We start from the raw sequence: 13,773 nt of genomic DNA, 5'->3' as shown, positions 1-13,773 counted from the left end.
ATCACTTGGAGCGCCTTGGGTGGAAGATGCCAGAAGCAGGCAGTTCCATTTTTTTTCAATGAGAATAAAGTTGGTGACCTTTAAACAAGCTTATTTAGAATCAGTTGGGGGGAGGAGGGAAGGTGCTGTCTCAGGTCCTCAAGCTGGTTGCCAATAATACACGGGAAATGGTTTCCTCAACCAGCCAGATGCCCTGTTGCACCAGAGCTTTGCTTTCCTAGCTAGGAGCTGTGATTCCACACCCCAGTTACCTGAAAAGACACCAGCCAAAGGTGCTGTATTTAGAAGAGATTTCACCTGCTGCAGCGGAGAATGCCACATGCCCCTTCCCCTGACCAATCAAATGGCTAGTTTAATTAGGCTAATCGGACACCCTGGACTGACATAGTTAAGCCTAATTAGCTGATCCCTGGATTCTTAAACCTCCTCCCCCCAGAGAGTTTTTTTTCCTTTGGGTTCCTCAGAGCCATAGGCACCTAGTAAAAGCCAGTCTCCTTGTGCAGCTGCAGCAATGGAGAAGCCAGGGGCCTGATTTTTTCCATGGCCTTGTACCTCACCTCAACGTCTGAGGCTGTCCCAAGTGGGTATAAAACCCAACTGTGCACTCAGCGCTGTGCTAGTCTGTTGCACCCACTGCGCCCAAACATGACACAACGGAGAACTGAGTCCCCCATCTATGTTACGGACACTGCCTAGCTCCAAAGCCTGGCTGAGCCTGCTGGCCTGCTCCAAACAATGGCTTTGCCAGGACATGAGAGTTGACTTTGGGACCGGGGGGGGAGGCTCACAGTGGGAACCTCCAAGTTTTAAGAAGGAAGGGGTGTTCCAATCCCCCATGCTTGCTCCCCAACAAATTCCTTAAGTGTTTATTCACTTTTCTTTTACTTGGTCTCATCCCTCTTTTAGTGAAGTAGGCAGCAGGTGGGGCCATTTGCCTCAATCCCTTACCATGGGGTGGGACATCAGGGATCATCTCCTGATATTTGCCTTGTTATCTCTGCAGCCCCCCCAGCCTCAAATTAAGTTCAGAATGGGCCTGTCAAATGCCCCCGAATCAACCACAGTTTTGCTGATTCTAAATGCCACTGAGCCGGAGAGTTTCACTGCCCTGGGGACTGGCACAAAGGTGTGCAGGTGTTCTGGCATGTGTGTATGGGGGCGGGGGGTTGCGTTCTGCTAGCTGCACTGTATTACGTGCTGCCCTTCATCCTGTGCCAAGCCCCCAGCCTGGAGAGCAACGACAGTGGGAGAAGAGGCACGACAGCAGCACTGAGCTGAATTGCTCTGATCACAGTTAATCAAAAAGAAAACCCAGACAGGATTGGGGCTCTGTCACCATGGAAACTTCAGCCTAGTGAGGCTCCCCCCAAGCTAAAGCCACCTGGCTAAGGGCTAGCAAACAGCCCACCTGTCCAAGGGCTGGCAGCTGCCTAATAGCTAACAGCAGCTTGGGCTGCCTGCCGGGTTCACGTTTCACTGATGGGGCTACAGCTGAAACTAGTCAGGATGGATACTCAGGCCCTCGGCGAGAAGTAACTCAACTCAGGAGCAGAGGCACCTGGGAGACGCTGGTGACTGTCGCTTTGTTCACTGTGTGGCCCAGATGCTCACTGAAAGCACTGCACCGACCAGCCTGCCTGCCCGCGCCCGGCTAACCCCCGAGTTGTTCTCCAGAGGGGAGTATTGTAACGCAGTGGAGCATGGGCCACGAGCAGCAATCCTGCATTGGGCCCAGCACCCTGGCCGGGCCGAGTGCACCGGTTCTGTCTTTCCCCTGGCATCTTCCACCTTAGGCACGACAGGCGCTTTGCAAAGGCAAGTGAGGCCCCACTTAAAAGTGGCTGCCGTTGCGGAAACGGAGGCACGGGGCATTTAAGTGACTTGCCAGAGTTTTACACCATGGGTGTGCTACAGCAGGGGCAGGAACCCAGGGAGGGGCTGGCTCCAGTGCAGAGGGTTCACCAGCAGCCAGAAGGCTGCCCGTTTCCTCTCCATTCCCTGCCAACTGTGCCCTGCCACTAAGACCTCATTATTATGCTGTATATTGTGTAGTGCCTACTAGCCCCCCCAGGCAGGATGCTGCTGCCCAATACCTTTGTCTAATCACCAGATCCCTGCTCGTTTCCATCGTGCTTGGCATCGTACAGCCAGTAGCTCTTCGGGGCAAGGCCCGTCTGGGCCTAAGCCCAGGCCCAGGGCTGTGATGTGGGCAAGGGCAGCGCATTGATACATCCTGAGATGCTGCCAGTGGGGTAGAAGACCCTGCTTGAGGTTGGCTGTGACCCAAGCAATTGTGGGCCCCCTGCCTGCCCCACTTTTGGCTATGCAAGGCCTAGTGGTCTGGCTACAAAGGCTGGGTCAGTCCCTCTGTGGCTGGCAGCCCAATCTGGCAGCTGGCCCTGCCTGTGACTGGCACGTCATCCTGGCCAGTGCCAGGGATGCAGCCTGCAGCGTTCCCCCGTCCAGCCCGCTGGGAGGTGCGTGGCTCCACCTGCCTGTTTGGGGAGGGCAGCTAAGGGGAGCTGAGAAGCTGCACCTAGGCTCTGCTGTTAGGAACATGTCTCTGAAGCGCTGTAAGCTGGGAGCTTGCCCTCAGGGGGGCAGGTAACGCCATTCTAGCATGACACAGTGAACCTCCCGCAACCCCTCAAGAAGGAGCACATCTGCTGAGAGAGACAGCTCCCCCCAGGGATGCACAGCATGCCTTTTCGCCGACCGCAGCTGGAATGGGGTAGGGGTGTTACTCAGCCAGCATCCGCTGGCTTACAAAATAACGCTCACTGGTGTTGCTTTGCTGGTTGGTTCATGAGCATCCATCACTGGGCCATTTTGCCTGGCATTGCAATCAGTCACTCTAGACCCTAGCAAGGTGGGAGGCTGAAGGGTCATAAGCACAGCAATGGGGTGGGGGAAACGAGTGGGGAATCTGTTGTTTTTAGAACAAGGTACTGGGCATCAGGCCTCCTAGAGCCTAGTCCTAGCTCCACACCTGTTCCATGATATAATTGTGCGCTAGTCACTTAACTGCCTTGTGCCTCAGTTTCCCCATCATAAAAGAGAGCTAAAAACACCTACCGTAGCACCCAGGGCCTTTGGGAGGCTTTGCTAATGAAGCTCTTGTAAAGAGGTTTGCGCTCCTCAGATGAAAGCCAGCTATGAAATCGCTACGCGCAGGAAAAAGAGAGAGATGGACAGCGTGAGGCTGGGGCGTTTTTGCTGGAGAGCAGTTTGTAATTCAAGAGGGGTTAGGATGTTTACTGTCAAATGAAAGAGGCTTGTCTCATCTCCTTCCTTCCCCCAGGAAACAAGTTATCTGGGTTTTTTTTTTCTTTTAAAGTCTATTTCAAGCATAGTTGAAACTATACCTCACGGGGACTCCTGCACCAGCTCTTGCTGGCTGATTGATGGTTCTTCCTAAACAAAAATGAAGAGTAAAAATTAATCCTTGTGCAGAGGGTCTGCATGAGGCCCTGAATCTCCCTGACACTTTTGCACTGGGGTGAACTTTCCCCTGGGGGCACATGAGCTTGGAAGGTGCTTTGTTTGGCCTAAGAACGCCTATGGGGCAGGTAGGCAGCATAGCTACTCACCGCTTAAGGCTGTCTCCAGAGTGAGGGGACAGCCCTGGGACAATTGCAGCTCAGAGTGTTAGGATCATAGCATGCTTTCAATGGGTGGGCAGGGCGTGGATCAAGTGCCTGCATTAGTGATTAGAACAGGTGACTCAGAAAGTGGGACTCCCAAGGCTATCTCTTGCTCTTCCACTGACCCATTTCAGCAAAGCGCTGCCATCCCCTGTGACTCAGTTTCCCCACTTGTAAAGTGGGGGATAACTGACCCTTTCCCACAGCCTGGGAGTGTTGTGACATTTAATCTTTGTAAAGGAAAGTAGCCGCCTTAGCTAGGCAGCTCTTAGCTGTGTTCACCCTGGAAGCTCCTTGGGAAGAAAACATGTCATCTTCAGCCTTGTGCAACCCTGAGCATAGTGTGGGCACATGAATTAACATAGCAGGGTGAAGTTTTATTACCTGAGTCTTTGTTATAGGTTGGCACCCCAGGCAGCAAGCCTGTCAGGCAGCCTCCTCTTCTCATCCCTGCTAGGGTTTAAAAAGGACAAAGCATCCCAGGCACTGAAACCCATTAGCCCTCATTGGAAGCAAAGGCCGCTAATGTAATCACCATGGAAATGCACTGAAGTACTACTCTAACGGGCATGTTAGCAGCAAAGGTTTCTCGCTGCTGGGAGAGCTCTGAGTAAGTCCCCTTCGCGGTGGGGCCGGCTACTTGCCTTCCACTGCTGGTGGGCATTTTCTCTCTCTCTCTCTTCCAGAGCATTGAGCTGTATTTTTTTCTTTTATCTCACATGCAGCTGCTCCAAAGAGCAAACCAGGCCCCACAGCACACTCTGCTGGCAAGAAGCATGCGAAGAAGCCAGGTACTGCCTCCTGTAGTGTGGTAGCTGGTGTGCTGGTAGGAGAGCCCTGCCTGGTACCAAGCCTTAGAGCAGGAGCTCTTTCAGCTGTAATTGGGCTAGATAATACAGTCTAGATAATACTTAGTCCTGCCTTGAGTGCAGGGGACTGGACTAGAAGTCCTCTCAAGGTCCCTTCCAATCCTACACATCTATGAGTCCATGAATTGCTAGCACTTTTTTGTATGCTATTTGGTGTGACCTACATTAAATGGAATCCACAGGAAATAGATATTTTTAAATGGTTAGACTGGTCTAGCTTCAGCCTGACTGTCTAATCTGATAAATTCCTTTACACATATGTAAAGCGGGGGGCAGGAGCCAGGAACAGTAACTCTGCTTTTCACTGAGCTCTGTGCAATAGAGCACTTTTATGAGTGGAATTTCTTATACACCAAACTTTAGGGGGAAAAAAGCACATGAGAAATGTAGAAAGCCACCAGCTGTCTTGAGCAGAAATAGATTTCAGCAATGCCAACGTGATGTTCTTGGCTTACTCCATTATTGTTCTAGCACCAGAGCTGCTCTCCTGCAGGGTGGGAAGTGAATGTGTGTTAAGTGATGAGAAAAAGCATGTTTTTAATTTTTCCAAGCCGCTTCCAAGACCTCCAAACTCATCAGGCTCAAATCTGGCTCTGGCCCAGTGGCACCTGTTGAAACATTTAGAGGTAAGAGGGAGAAATGATGGTTGGTAGGAAAACTGAAACTAGGACACTGCAAGCTTTGGAGGGATCTTTTCTAACCCTGTGATCAAGATTATCCTCGCCTTTAAAAAAAACAACCCAAAAACACCACCTACCTGGGTCAGGGAGGTGTCAGACACTTAGAAGACTAGCAGTTACACTTGTCTCTGAATACATCTGCTATTTATCATTATAAGAAAGAATCCTTATGATAAAATAACCTTCACACACTTACACCAGCCAGCAATACCCAATTAGAAAATTCCATGAACATTAACTGAGCAGGCAAATTTTATTTCATTGAAATTCAGTGTTTACAATTCATCGGAAAGGCACTGTGAACTGTGGGGGAAAACTCTGCCTGGCTCTTTCATAGAAGCAGATCTCACTCCCCATCCCCATAAACCTCCCCTCCCCTCCATGTGCATGTCAGCTTGTGTCACTTGCATTCTGTCTTCCTGCCATCCTTTGTGTTACACCAGCAGTCAAGGCTTGAACCAAATCTCCAGCATCCCCCAACTACTGGGAAAGGTCAGACCTGGTCTGTCCTTTGCAGCTTGGGCCTGTTTCTACTGCACCTTCTGCTCCTTTCAGCCTCTTTATTCTGCTGCTGGTGACTAGACAGCAGAACGTTGACGCAGGATGGAACTAGCAACAGGAACTAGACACACATCGGCCCCTCTCTTGTGCCAGTCCGTTCCCCGTTATCCCGTCAAGCTCCCCAGGCAAACTTGTCACCCTAAGCCAGAACGCTGCCAGTGCAGCAAGACAGACATTTCTAGCCATCTTATCCTCTTGTGTCTCAATGGAGAATAAGGACAAAAGCTCTCACTAGCCACCCTGATTTATTTCCAGGAGCAGGATTTTAAACTGCTGGGTTGTGGCTTAGAAGGGTGTGTACCCATCTACACCTTAGGAACAAGGCCTTAAAAAAAGCCTTTTCCTGCAGTGAGAGCAGGGTAGTTACTCTCAAACCCTGATCACCCACATGCCAGCAGAGGCCTGCAACCAACCCAGCTGTCTGTCTCCATATTTTTGAGGGGAGGGGGAATTGTATTGTCAAAAAAAGAACCCCTCTGAATCCCCTGGGTTCGTGTCACTACCTTATTGCCTCTGATGGTGCATGGCCATTCTGTGCCATGGGGATGACCGCATGCCAGGGACTTCTCTCACTTCTCTTCCCAAAAGACTGCGAGTGTTATGGCCACTCCAACCGCTGCAGCTACATTGACTTCCTGAATGTGGTGACCTGCGTCAGCTGCAAACACAACACCAGGGGGCAGCACTGCCAGCATTGCCGCCTCGGGTTTTACCGGAACGGCTCGGCAGAGCTAGACGACGAGAATGTGTGCATAGGTGAGTAGCTGGGGCACTATGGCACGTGGTGGGTTCTCCTCTCCGAGGTTTCACTAGGTCGCTACTTCGCATCTGGCCGAAAGTAGTTACCAGCCGCTGGCTGTGTGGTGGCCTGCGAGAACGGAGCCTGGTGGCCATCCAGTTTCTGGCCAGCAATCAGTGCAGAGGCCAAGGCGTTAATTGTCCTTAGAGACTAAATAATTCTGTCTCTCCCAAAGGAGATATTTCATCTCCAGCTCAGTTAAGGTGCATTGATAGCCCAGGATAGGGGAAGCTTGCACTGCCCTAGAAAGGAAGCCTGGAGTTGAACTGGCAAACTCAAGGTAACTGGTATGCTATCCCCACTTCCCTTAGCCAGCCTAGCCTCCAGCCCCAGCTATTCAGCTCTTGCTGGATTATTCCCGCCAACGGCATGGTTCAGTAGTAGAGGCAGTTGTTGCAGCTTTGCTGTGCTATTCCCCACTGCTCTCACTCTGATGAGCCTTGGGGCTGTGGCCCCACTGGGCACTAATTCACTCAGCCTTGAGAAAGAGAGGACACATCGTGCTCGCCCATCTCTTGCCAGTCCCTCTGAGCAAAGCGGCGTGCTGCTGGGGCTGATCCCTTTGATCCAGGGAAGAGGGACTCCCTTCTCCCCATGCTGCCAGCATTCCACAAGCCCTGAGTAAAAAAACACTTCACCTTTGAGGCAATTAAATGGACTTCCAGGTACACCTCTACCCCGCTATAACGTGAATTCGGATATAACGCGGTAAAGCAGTGCTCCAGAGGGGTGGGGCTGCGCACGCCGTCAGATCAAAGCAAGTTCGCTATAACGCGGTTTCACCTATAACGCACTAAGATTTTTTGGCTCCCGAGGACAGCGTTATATCGGGGTAGAGGTGCAGTTTGGTGTGGTCGACCCTTCAGCTACAATCTGGAGACTCAAGCTTGCGTGTGGACATTGAGCCAGTGGTATGTTGCGTAAGGGGAGAAGCTTGGCCAAAATATGCCCTCCCTTCCCACCACTTCTGGTGAGCTGTGCGCTTGGCTACTGCTCTCCAGCCCAGAACAAGCTGCACTTTAGTAGAAGGTAAAGCAGAATCCGTGTATAAATTGCTGTTGTTGCAAAAGGCAGCCCAGACCTGCAAGGTGGGGTACTTGTAAAAGTTCACTCCTAAAAGCCCAGGATTAAATGAGCAGCTCACAGTGCCAGCCCTTCCCAAGGCCCTGTCAGCATACAGAGCCCTGTCAGATAGGCATGGAGAGCTCCCTGGTGCTCAGCATGCACAGGCTGCTGTAGTAACTAGCTCCCATGTGTTTGGACAGAATGCAACTGCAATCAAATCGGGTCGTTGCACGACCGCTGTAATGAGACCGGCTACTGTGAATGCAGAGAAGGTGCTGCTGGGCCCAAGTGTGACGACTGCCTTCCCAATTACTACTGGAGACAGGGTTGTTTTCGTAAGTACCGCAGGCCAGCGGGGAGCAGCAGGGTAACAAATGCACAGCAGCACCCACAAAACCACTGTACTTGAAGCGGCGGAATGAGCTGGAGCGTGCTGTCCCAAGGCTCCCTGAGCAGGGCCGTGTGCTGCTGTGCACAGGTCTAGCTTTCAAAGCCCTTACTCCCGCATGATGCAGTGAGCCAGCCGGAGGGAGCTCTCTTTAGCAAGACCTGCTCAGCTGCCAATTGAAGGTAGTTGCACAGAGCCCAGGTTCTAGGGCTGGGGAGTGCCGAAGTCCCTCCCTCGCCCCATCAGTATAATGTTATTGCAGTTTACAGCCACTGTTTGTTCCTATGAGTCTGAGGCCTTAGACTTGCACTGGTGCTGCAGGGCAACTGGACTAATAGCAAAAGCCAGTGTACACATGCCAGTTACAGTGTTAATCCAGGCTTTTTCGGCCACACCTTGTTCTCTGTGACAGGCCAGAAGTGTAGCCTGCAGCATCCCTTAATTATACTGAAGGCAATAAGCCTTTGCTGTCGCACAGGGCAGAATCTTAAGGCCCCAGGGCTGTGGGTATCTGGCAGTAATTCCCCATGTTCTTTCTTCCTTCTTTGCCTTGCAGCTAATGTCTGTGATGAGGAGCTCCTGATTTGCCAGAATGGTGGCACCTGCTACCAGAACCAGAGATGCATTTGCCCTGCTGGTTACAAAGGCGTCCTGTGTGAGCAATCCAAGTGTGACTCTGACACTAAGGCCTGCAATTCTGCCTCCAGCACATACCTCAGCCTAATCACCTTCCTCATCAGTGCACTCATCCTCCAGCTGCGACGCTTGTTGGACTTTTGAATTGCAAACACAAGAGAGCCAAGTCAAGGTGCATCACCGGGGGGGCGGGGGCTAGGAGACGAAGGTCATAGGTAGCCCTCCACAGCATCACCTCCTCAGCCTTCCTTTACTCTAGAACTTCCATGACGTCATTCAGTCCTCTGTCCACAGAGAGCTACAGCAGCTCGGGCTGATTCCCGTCCTTCCACCAGCAGCAGCCTTGCTCCAACATCCATGCCCTGGACAGAGGTAGCCGCAGCATGGACTTGGTTGCTGAGCTGCAGGGAGAGAACTGTGACAGCCATTGTGCAGGAGCTGCAGTACCTTGCTGTCATTAGAAAGGACTCTTGTCATACACACTTCCTTAAAAGCAGTGACTCGTTCCCCATTTTGCACAGGTGACTCTGGTTCCAGGGCATGGGGGACTCTGCCAAAACAGTGCTGCAATCCAAGGATTTTTTTTTTAAACTTTTCAGTAGTTTCATTTTCTTTCTTGTTTTGAAAGAGTCAGTCTTAATTGCTCCAGAGCCCCATGGCACTAGAGACTGGAGTCCAAGGCATCCCTGGGGGACTCTTTGTTCCATCCTTGTTGCACAGTCCCATGTTTCATTGTTGACCTAGCCGGGCCCTAGAGATACCGTTGCCTACAAATCTAGTTGCTGAATTTATTAAGTTTTGTATTTTTGTTGTTGGATTTTTATTTCCTTTTCTTGCACTAGACCAGAACAAGGCGGCCATTGTACGCATGGTAGCTCAGAGTGCAACGTCTTATCCAGGCATTTCCGTATAGTGTACGGTTCAGATACTTCTTTGGTAGAGAATTATTTTTGTTTGAATTAAATGCTATAAAAGGACTACAACCTAAAGGGACATTTTACCATGAGCATTTGATTCTGGTGTATAATCCTACAGTAAAGCAACTATTAATTGCTGCTTGACCACGTTTTCCTTTGCGTGCAGAGTTAATTGCAGGTAAAGACTTATTTTTTGATACACGATGTTCTCTTGTGTTTTTTTACTCAAATACCAAGGTGCAGCCTCTGGGGGGTTGTTTTGTGTTTAAGATCTAAGGAATTTTTTTCATCCCCTTGCTGAACCAAGGTCAGCTTGGCTGTAAGCGGGGAAGTTAACAGCTACGAGCAAAGACTGGTTTTAATTTGGCATCTGCAGAGACTGTTGGTCTCTTCTTCAGATGTCTTCTCAAAGTGATGCTGTGGCAGGCAAACCTGCTGCTTGGCAGCATTGGGATGTTTTTCCAAAGGGAACCAGCTGTTTAGACCCTCTACTAATAGGCGCAAGTCACTGGTTCAGCTGTGCACTCTTGCCAGAGGACAATCTCTGTTTTGAATATTAACTCTAAGCAGCCACAACCTTGGACTTTCATGTAAACTCACAGGAGTTAGTTCAAATACGGAAAGATTTAAAGCTCATGAACATGCCACAATAGGAGGAAGTATTTTAAGCCATTCACATGGAAGGGGGCTGGAGAATTCTGAAGCAATACACAATATAATTTGCAAACTGAGCAACCAGTTTGATCCCCCAGCTGAACGCTTTACATCTCTCGCTCCCTGGGAGACTACAATGCTCTGGTTTCAGCCTGAGAGGTAGCCCAGAAGTTGTTTTTCCACCAGCCCGCCACTGGCATTGTCCATTTCTGGTATCCTTACCCAAAGTATCATGCTACTGCCCTTTTCCAGATCAACGTCTCTCCTGTTCCAATACTCTTCATATAGGAACTGCTCCCCCTCCCCACTTCGCGGGTCTCAGCCATAGCCTGTACCCAGCGGTGGGAGTATTCCAGGTCTGAAAACAACACACTTAGAATCTTTCAGCCCTGTATTTCAGAAACTATATACAACTAGAACCACTGAAATGCAGCCACTGCTGCAGTGGAGGATGGCAAAGGATAACTACTTTGTAAAAGAAAGGGGAAAACGAGCTGAGACAGAACAAATTCTGTCCTTCAATGAAAATAATAGGATAGGATCTTTAAATCCAGAAGTACTGTTTGCTTTGAGAGGTCTTTTTTTTATATGAAAGATTCCACATACGGAGAGCATGGAACTTGATTCAATCCAGCACAGAAGGGGTGAAGGGTTGAATTGACCCTTTAGGTACAGGGAGTTTAAGTATTGCCAACTTCACGAACTTGCTGGCAGAGGCACTCTCTCCTTTTCTTTGGTGCAGCTGTACGTTGTCTAAAATTGGCTAGATGCTGCTTGGTGCTTCCATTCTTTCTTGTTCTGCCAGATAAAGTCCCCATGAGTTACAATTCTTGCAAGTAGTTTTTATAGGAGAGACTATAACTAAATCAGGACCTTAAAAGCACATCTGGAGGGAGAAAAGACACATTTCCCTTTCCAGGCACTACTATTTCTCTAGGAAATTAGATTATAAGCAACAGCAAACAATTTACTACTTCATAAAACCCTTTCCCCAGACAGACGCCACAGCAACTGGAGCCCCTGCTCTGTGCTCAAGTGGCTTTACTGCAATGGAAGTCGGAACATTTATAACAGCAACACAAAACTTCTGGGGGGCGGGGGGAACAATCAAGGGTGGCACTGTTGGGAACTGACCAGCTAGAGACTGTGCAAATGGCTGCTGGACAGGAGGCAGTACTACATTTGACAGCATCATTAAAAAGATGTCACTGGCTTCCTTGCATGGCTTTAGAGAAATAAGCAGGAAGGATCTTATGACCCCCTCACCACAGGTTGGCAGCAGGGTTTAGACCATGAACTTTCAGTACCAACACACGGGCTTCTATAACTTGAGCTGAAGCAGCACCTCCTTAGCTAGTAACAGAAGTAGACTGTTATCCTTTAGAGTAGCCACAAGGGAGATACAACACACTTTACAGCTGCTGAAGTCATGGTGCAAAAGAAAATGGAAAAAAACATGGTATCTATAACCTAGTATTGGGCTCTTTATAAATACCTACCTAGACAGAAGTGGATGCCATGCTACAGTAATCTAACCCTAGGAAAACACGACACCAAGGAATTGTCTCAAAGGCAAATTAAATGATCCGCGGACTTTGGTTAGGACAACTCCAAATAGCCAGTTTGAAAGCAAGGGGAGGAGTTCTGATCCCTTCATAAAGACAGACTCAAAGCTGCGATGGTTGGTCCTGTTTTAGAAAGCCTGTTTTCACTTTGAAGTTTAGCAGTCATGCAGCCAGGAAAGACACACGACTGAAAATGCATCTCCCTAAACTCTTAAATTCAGTGTTTTTAAAAGGAAATGTTTTTAAAAGCTTTGAGAACGTCAATGCTTTGAGCATATTGACAAAAGGTAATATGCAAGACAGGTATCCACATAAAGGAGAAATAGCTTTACCATAATACAAAACGAAGCAGCATCCTTCATCTTATGTACAGGCCACTGATGAACATTCACATTCTGGAAGACCATAGAGAAGCTGCAGCCATTCATGCAGCAACAGTTCATGCTTTTAAATGGGGGAAGAGATGGGGAATAAGGGAAGGGAAGGGAATATTGGTTGTGGGAAGGCTAACAGAAAAATCCTGAAAAGGCACCAGCACCCTCCTGGAAAATCTACTCACACTAACATTTTAAGTTGGTTTGCCTGTTTATTTTAAAAATTATACCTGTCTGCAAAATGCTGAGCTCTTTAAACAAGCATTAAGGGAGACCTCTTTTTTCCTATTTACCTCAAATTGTATTCCAACTTTAACTATTTGGTGGTGTCATAACAAATCTGTTTACCCAAATAAAAGCCACCAAAAAATCTGCAATCCTAGACCTGTTGTCTGGCATGATTAAATAGTGCAGCCAGTATGAATCTATCACCATAGCTACAGAAAAGAAAAAAAAAAATCAACAGTAGTTTGGCTTTATGCACAAATTCACTCACCCGAGAAAGCTTTTAACCATGTTCATTCTCAGCTGAAGACAGGGAAAATCTACATTTGCTAGCATTTGTTAGAGCTGCACAGGGTAGTTCTTTTTTAAATGGTTAGGAAATGGACAGTTCATCTGAAAGGCTGATCCTGAAAGGGGGAAATAGACCATTAACGGACAAGGGACTCAGCACATGCTATCGGCACTTTGTCCCATCAGCAACATTCTGGGCTTTAATTGGCTTTCATGAAATGCCCCAAGTGTAAATAAAAGCAGAAGCTCACTGTTTTCTTAGTTCTAAATAAGGTAAGAGTTAGACACTAAGGATACTTAAAGCAGCATCTTCTAAGAAATGTTCCTAGTCCACGGCCAAACCTGGAGTGCTTTGCTGGAGCCACGTAAGGGTTGATTGGGAGTGGCATATTTAGGCACTCGGGCAGAGGAGAGCTTCAAGTTGCTCTAAAGTAGACTTATCTAGTTCTGCTTGCCCAGGGACAGCGTTGGTTTTGGGGTGTGCGAGCATAAAGGGTAGGGTGACCAGACATCCCGATAAAATAGGGATCATCCCGATATTTGGGTGGTTGTCCCGCGTCCCGACTCATCTTTAGTCAGGACATAATTTGTCCTGAGATTTCGCTCCGCTGGCAGCAGTCGGCTTTTTTTTTTTTGCTCCGCTGGCGTCACCTGCCCCCATGTCCCGATATTTTCTTCATACTCATCTGGTCATCCTAATAAGGAGGGGGGAAAGGAATGTCAAAAATCTGTTGCCATGGGCCATAATGGTTGGGAAGTCTAAATTACATTCCTGAGAATTTTGCAAAGTGGCTCTAAAGTCACCCTCTGCTAGCCAGGAGCAGGAGTGAGACTCTGAAGGCAGCCCCCTGCAATTCTGCAGTGATTTGGGAGTTTAAAGGAGGGAGAGCGGAAATCAATGACAGTCCTCAGGTCCAGATTGCATTGAATCCCACTGCAGAAGAGCAAATTCTCTACTCGATACAGCAATTAAATAGGACTGCCCTGGACAGTATCACATATGCCAGTCTAGAAAACAAGTTTTATATCTGCTGAACCATACTAGATGTAACAAGTGTACAAGATATATTCCCCTCTCAGTCCCATGATCTTCCTGGGCACTAAT

At 48.8% G+C, this 13,773-nt stretch overlaps 2 protein-coding genes across 7 annotated transcripts in view; one reads left to right on the top strand and one right to left on the bottom strand.

The window, feature by feature from the left end:
* Window positions 1–9,760, top strand: part of NTNG2 (netrin G2) — a 72,123-nt gene extending 62,363 nt beyond the window's left edge. For 4 of the 5 annotated variants that reach the window (XM_050926636.1, XM_050926635.1, XM_050926637.1 and 1 more), the window contains 3 exons: window positions 6,343–6,510; window positions 7,819–7,953; window positions 8,563–9,760. In XM_050926636.1, coding sequence (XP_050782593.1) covers window positions 6,343–6,510; window positions 7,819–7,953; window positions 8,563–8,786 — 527 coding nt within the window. In that variant the 3' untranslated portion in view covers window positions 8,787–9,760. The remainder of the gene's footprint in view (window positions 1–6,342; window positions 6,511–7,818; window positions 7,954–8,562) is intronic. The other variant, XM_050926638.1, reaches the window with a different exon arrangement.
* SETX (senataxin) overlaps window positions 4,824–13,773 on the bottom strand; it is a 67,231-nt gene continuing 58,281 nt past the window's right edge. Inside the window, exon 27 of one of the 2 annotated variants that reach the window (XM_050926603.1) lies at window positions 4,824–5,121. In XM_050926603.1, the coding sequence (XP_050782560.1) occupies window positions 4,965–5,121 (157 nt within the window). In that variant the 3' untranslated portion in view covers window positions 4,824–4,964. The remainder of the gene's footprint in view (window positions 5,122–13,773) is intronic. The other variant, XM_050926604.1, reaches the window with a different exon arrangement.

Source organism: Gopherus flavomarginatus, chromosome 17 (assembly GCF_025201925.1).
Source record: "Gopherus flavomarginatus isolate rGopFla2 chromosome 17, rGopFla2.mat.asm, whole genome shotgun sequence".
Classification (NCBI taxonomy): domain Eukaryota; kingdom Metazoa; phylum Chordata; order Testudines; family Testudinidae; genus Gopherus; species Gopherus flavomarginatus.
The sequence above is the reverse complement of the archived record's forward strand: the minus strand, read 5'-3'. Positions and strand labels throughout refer to the sequence as shown.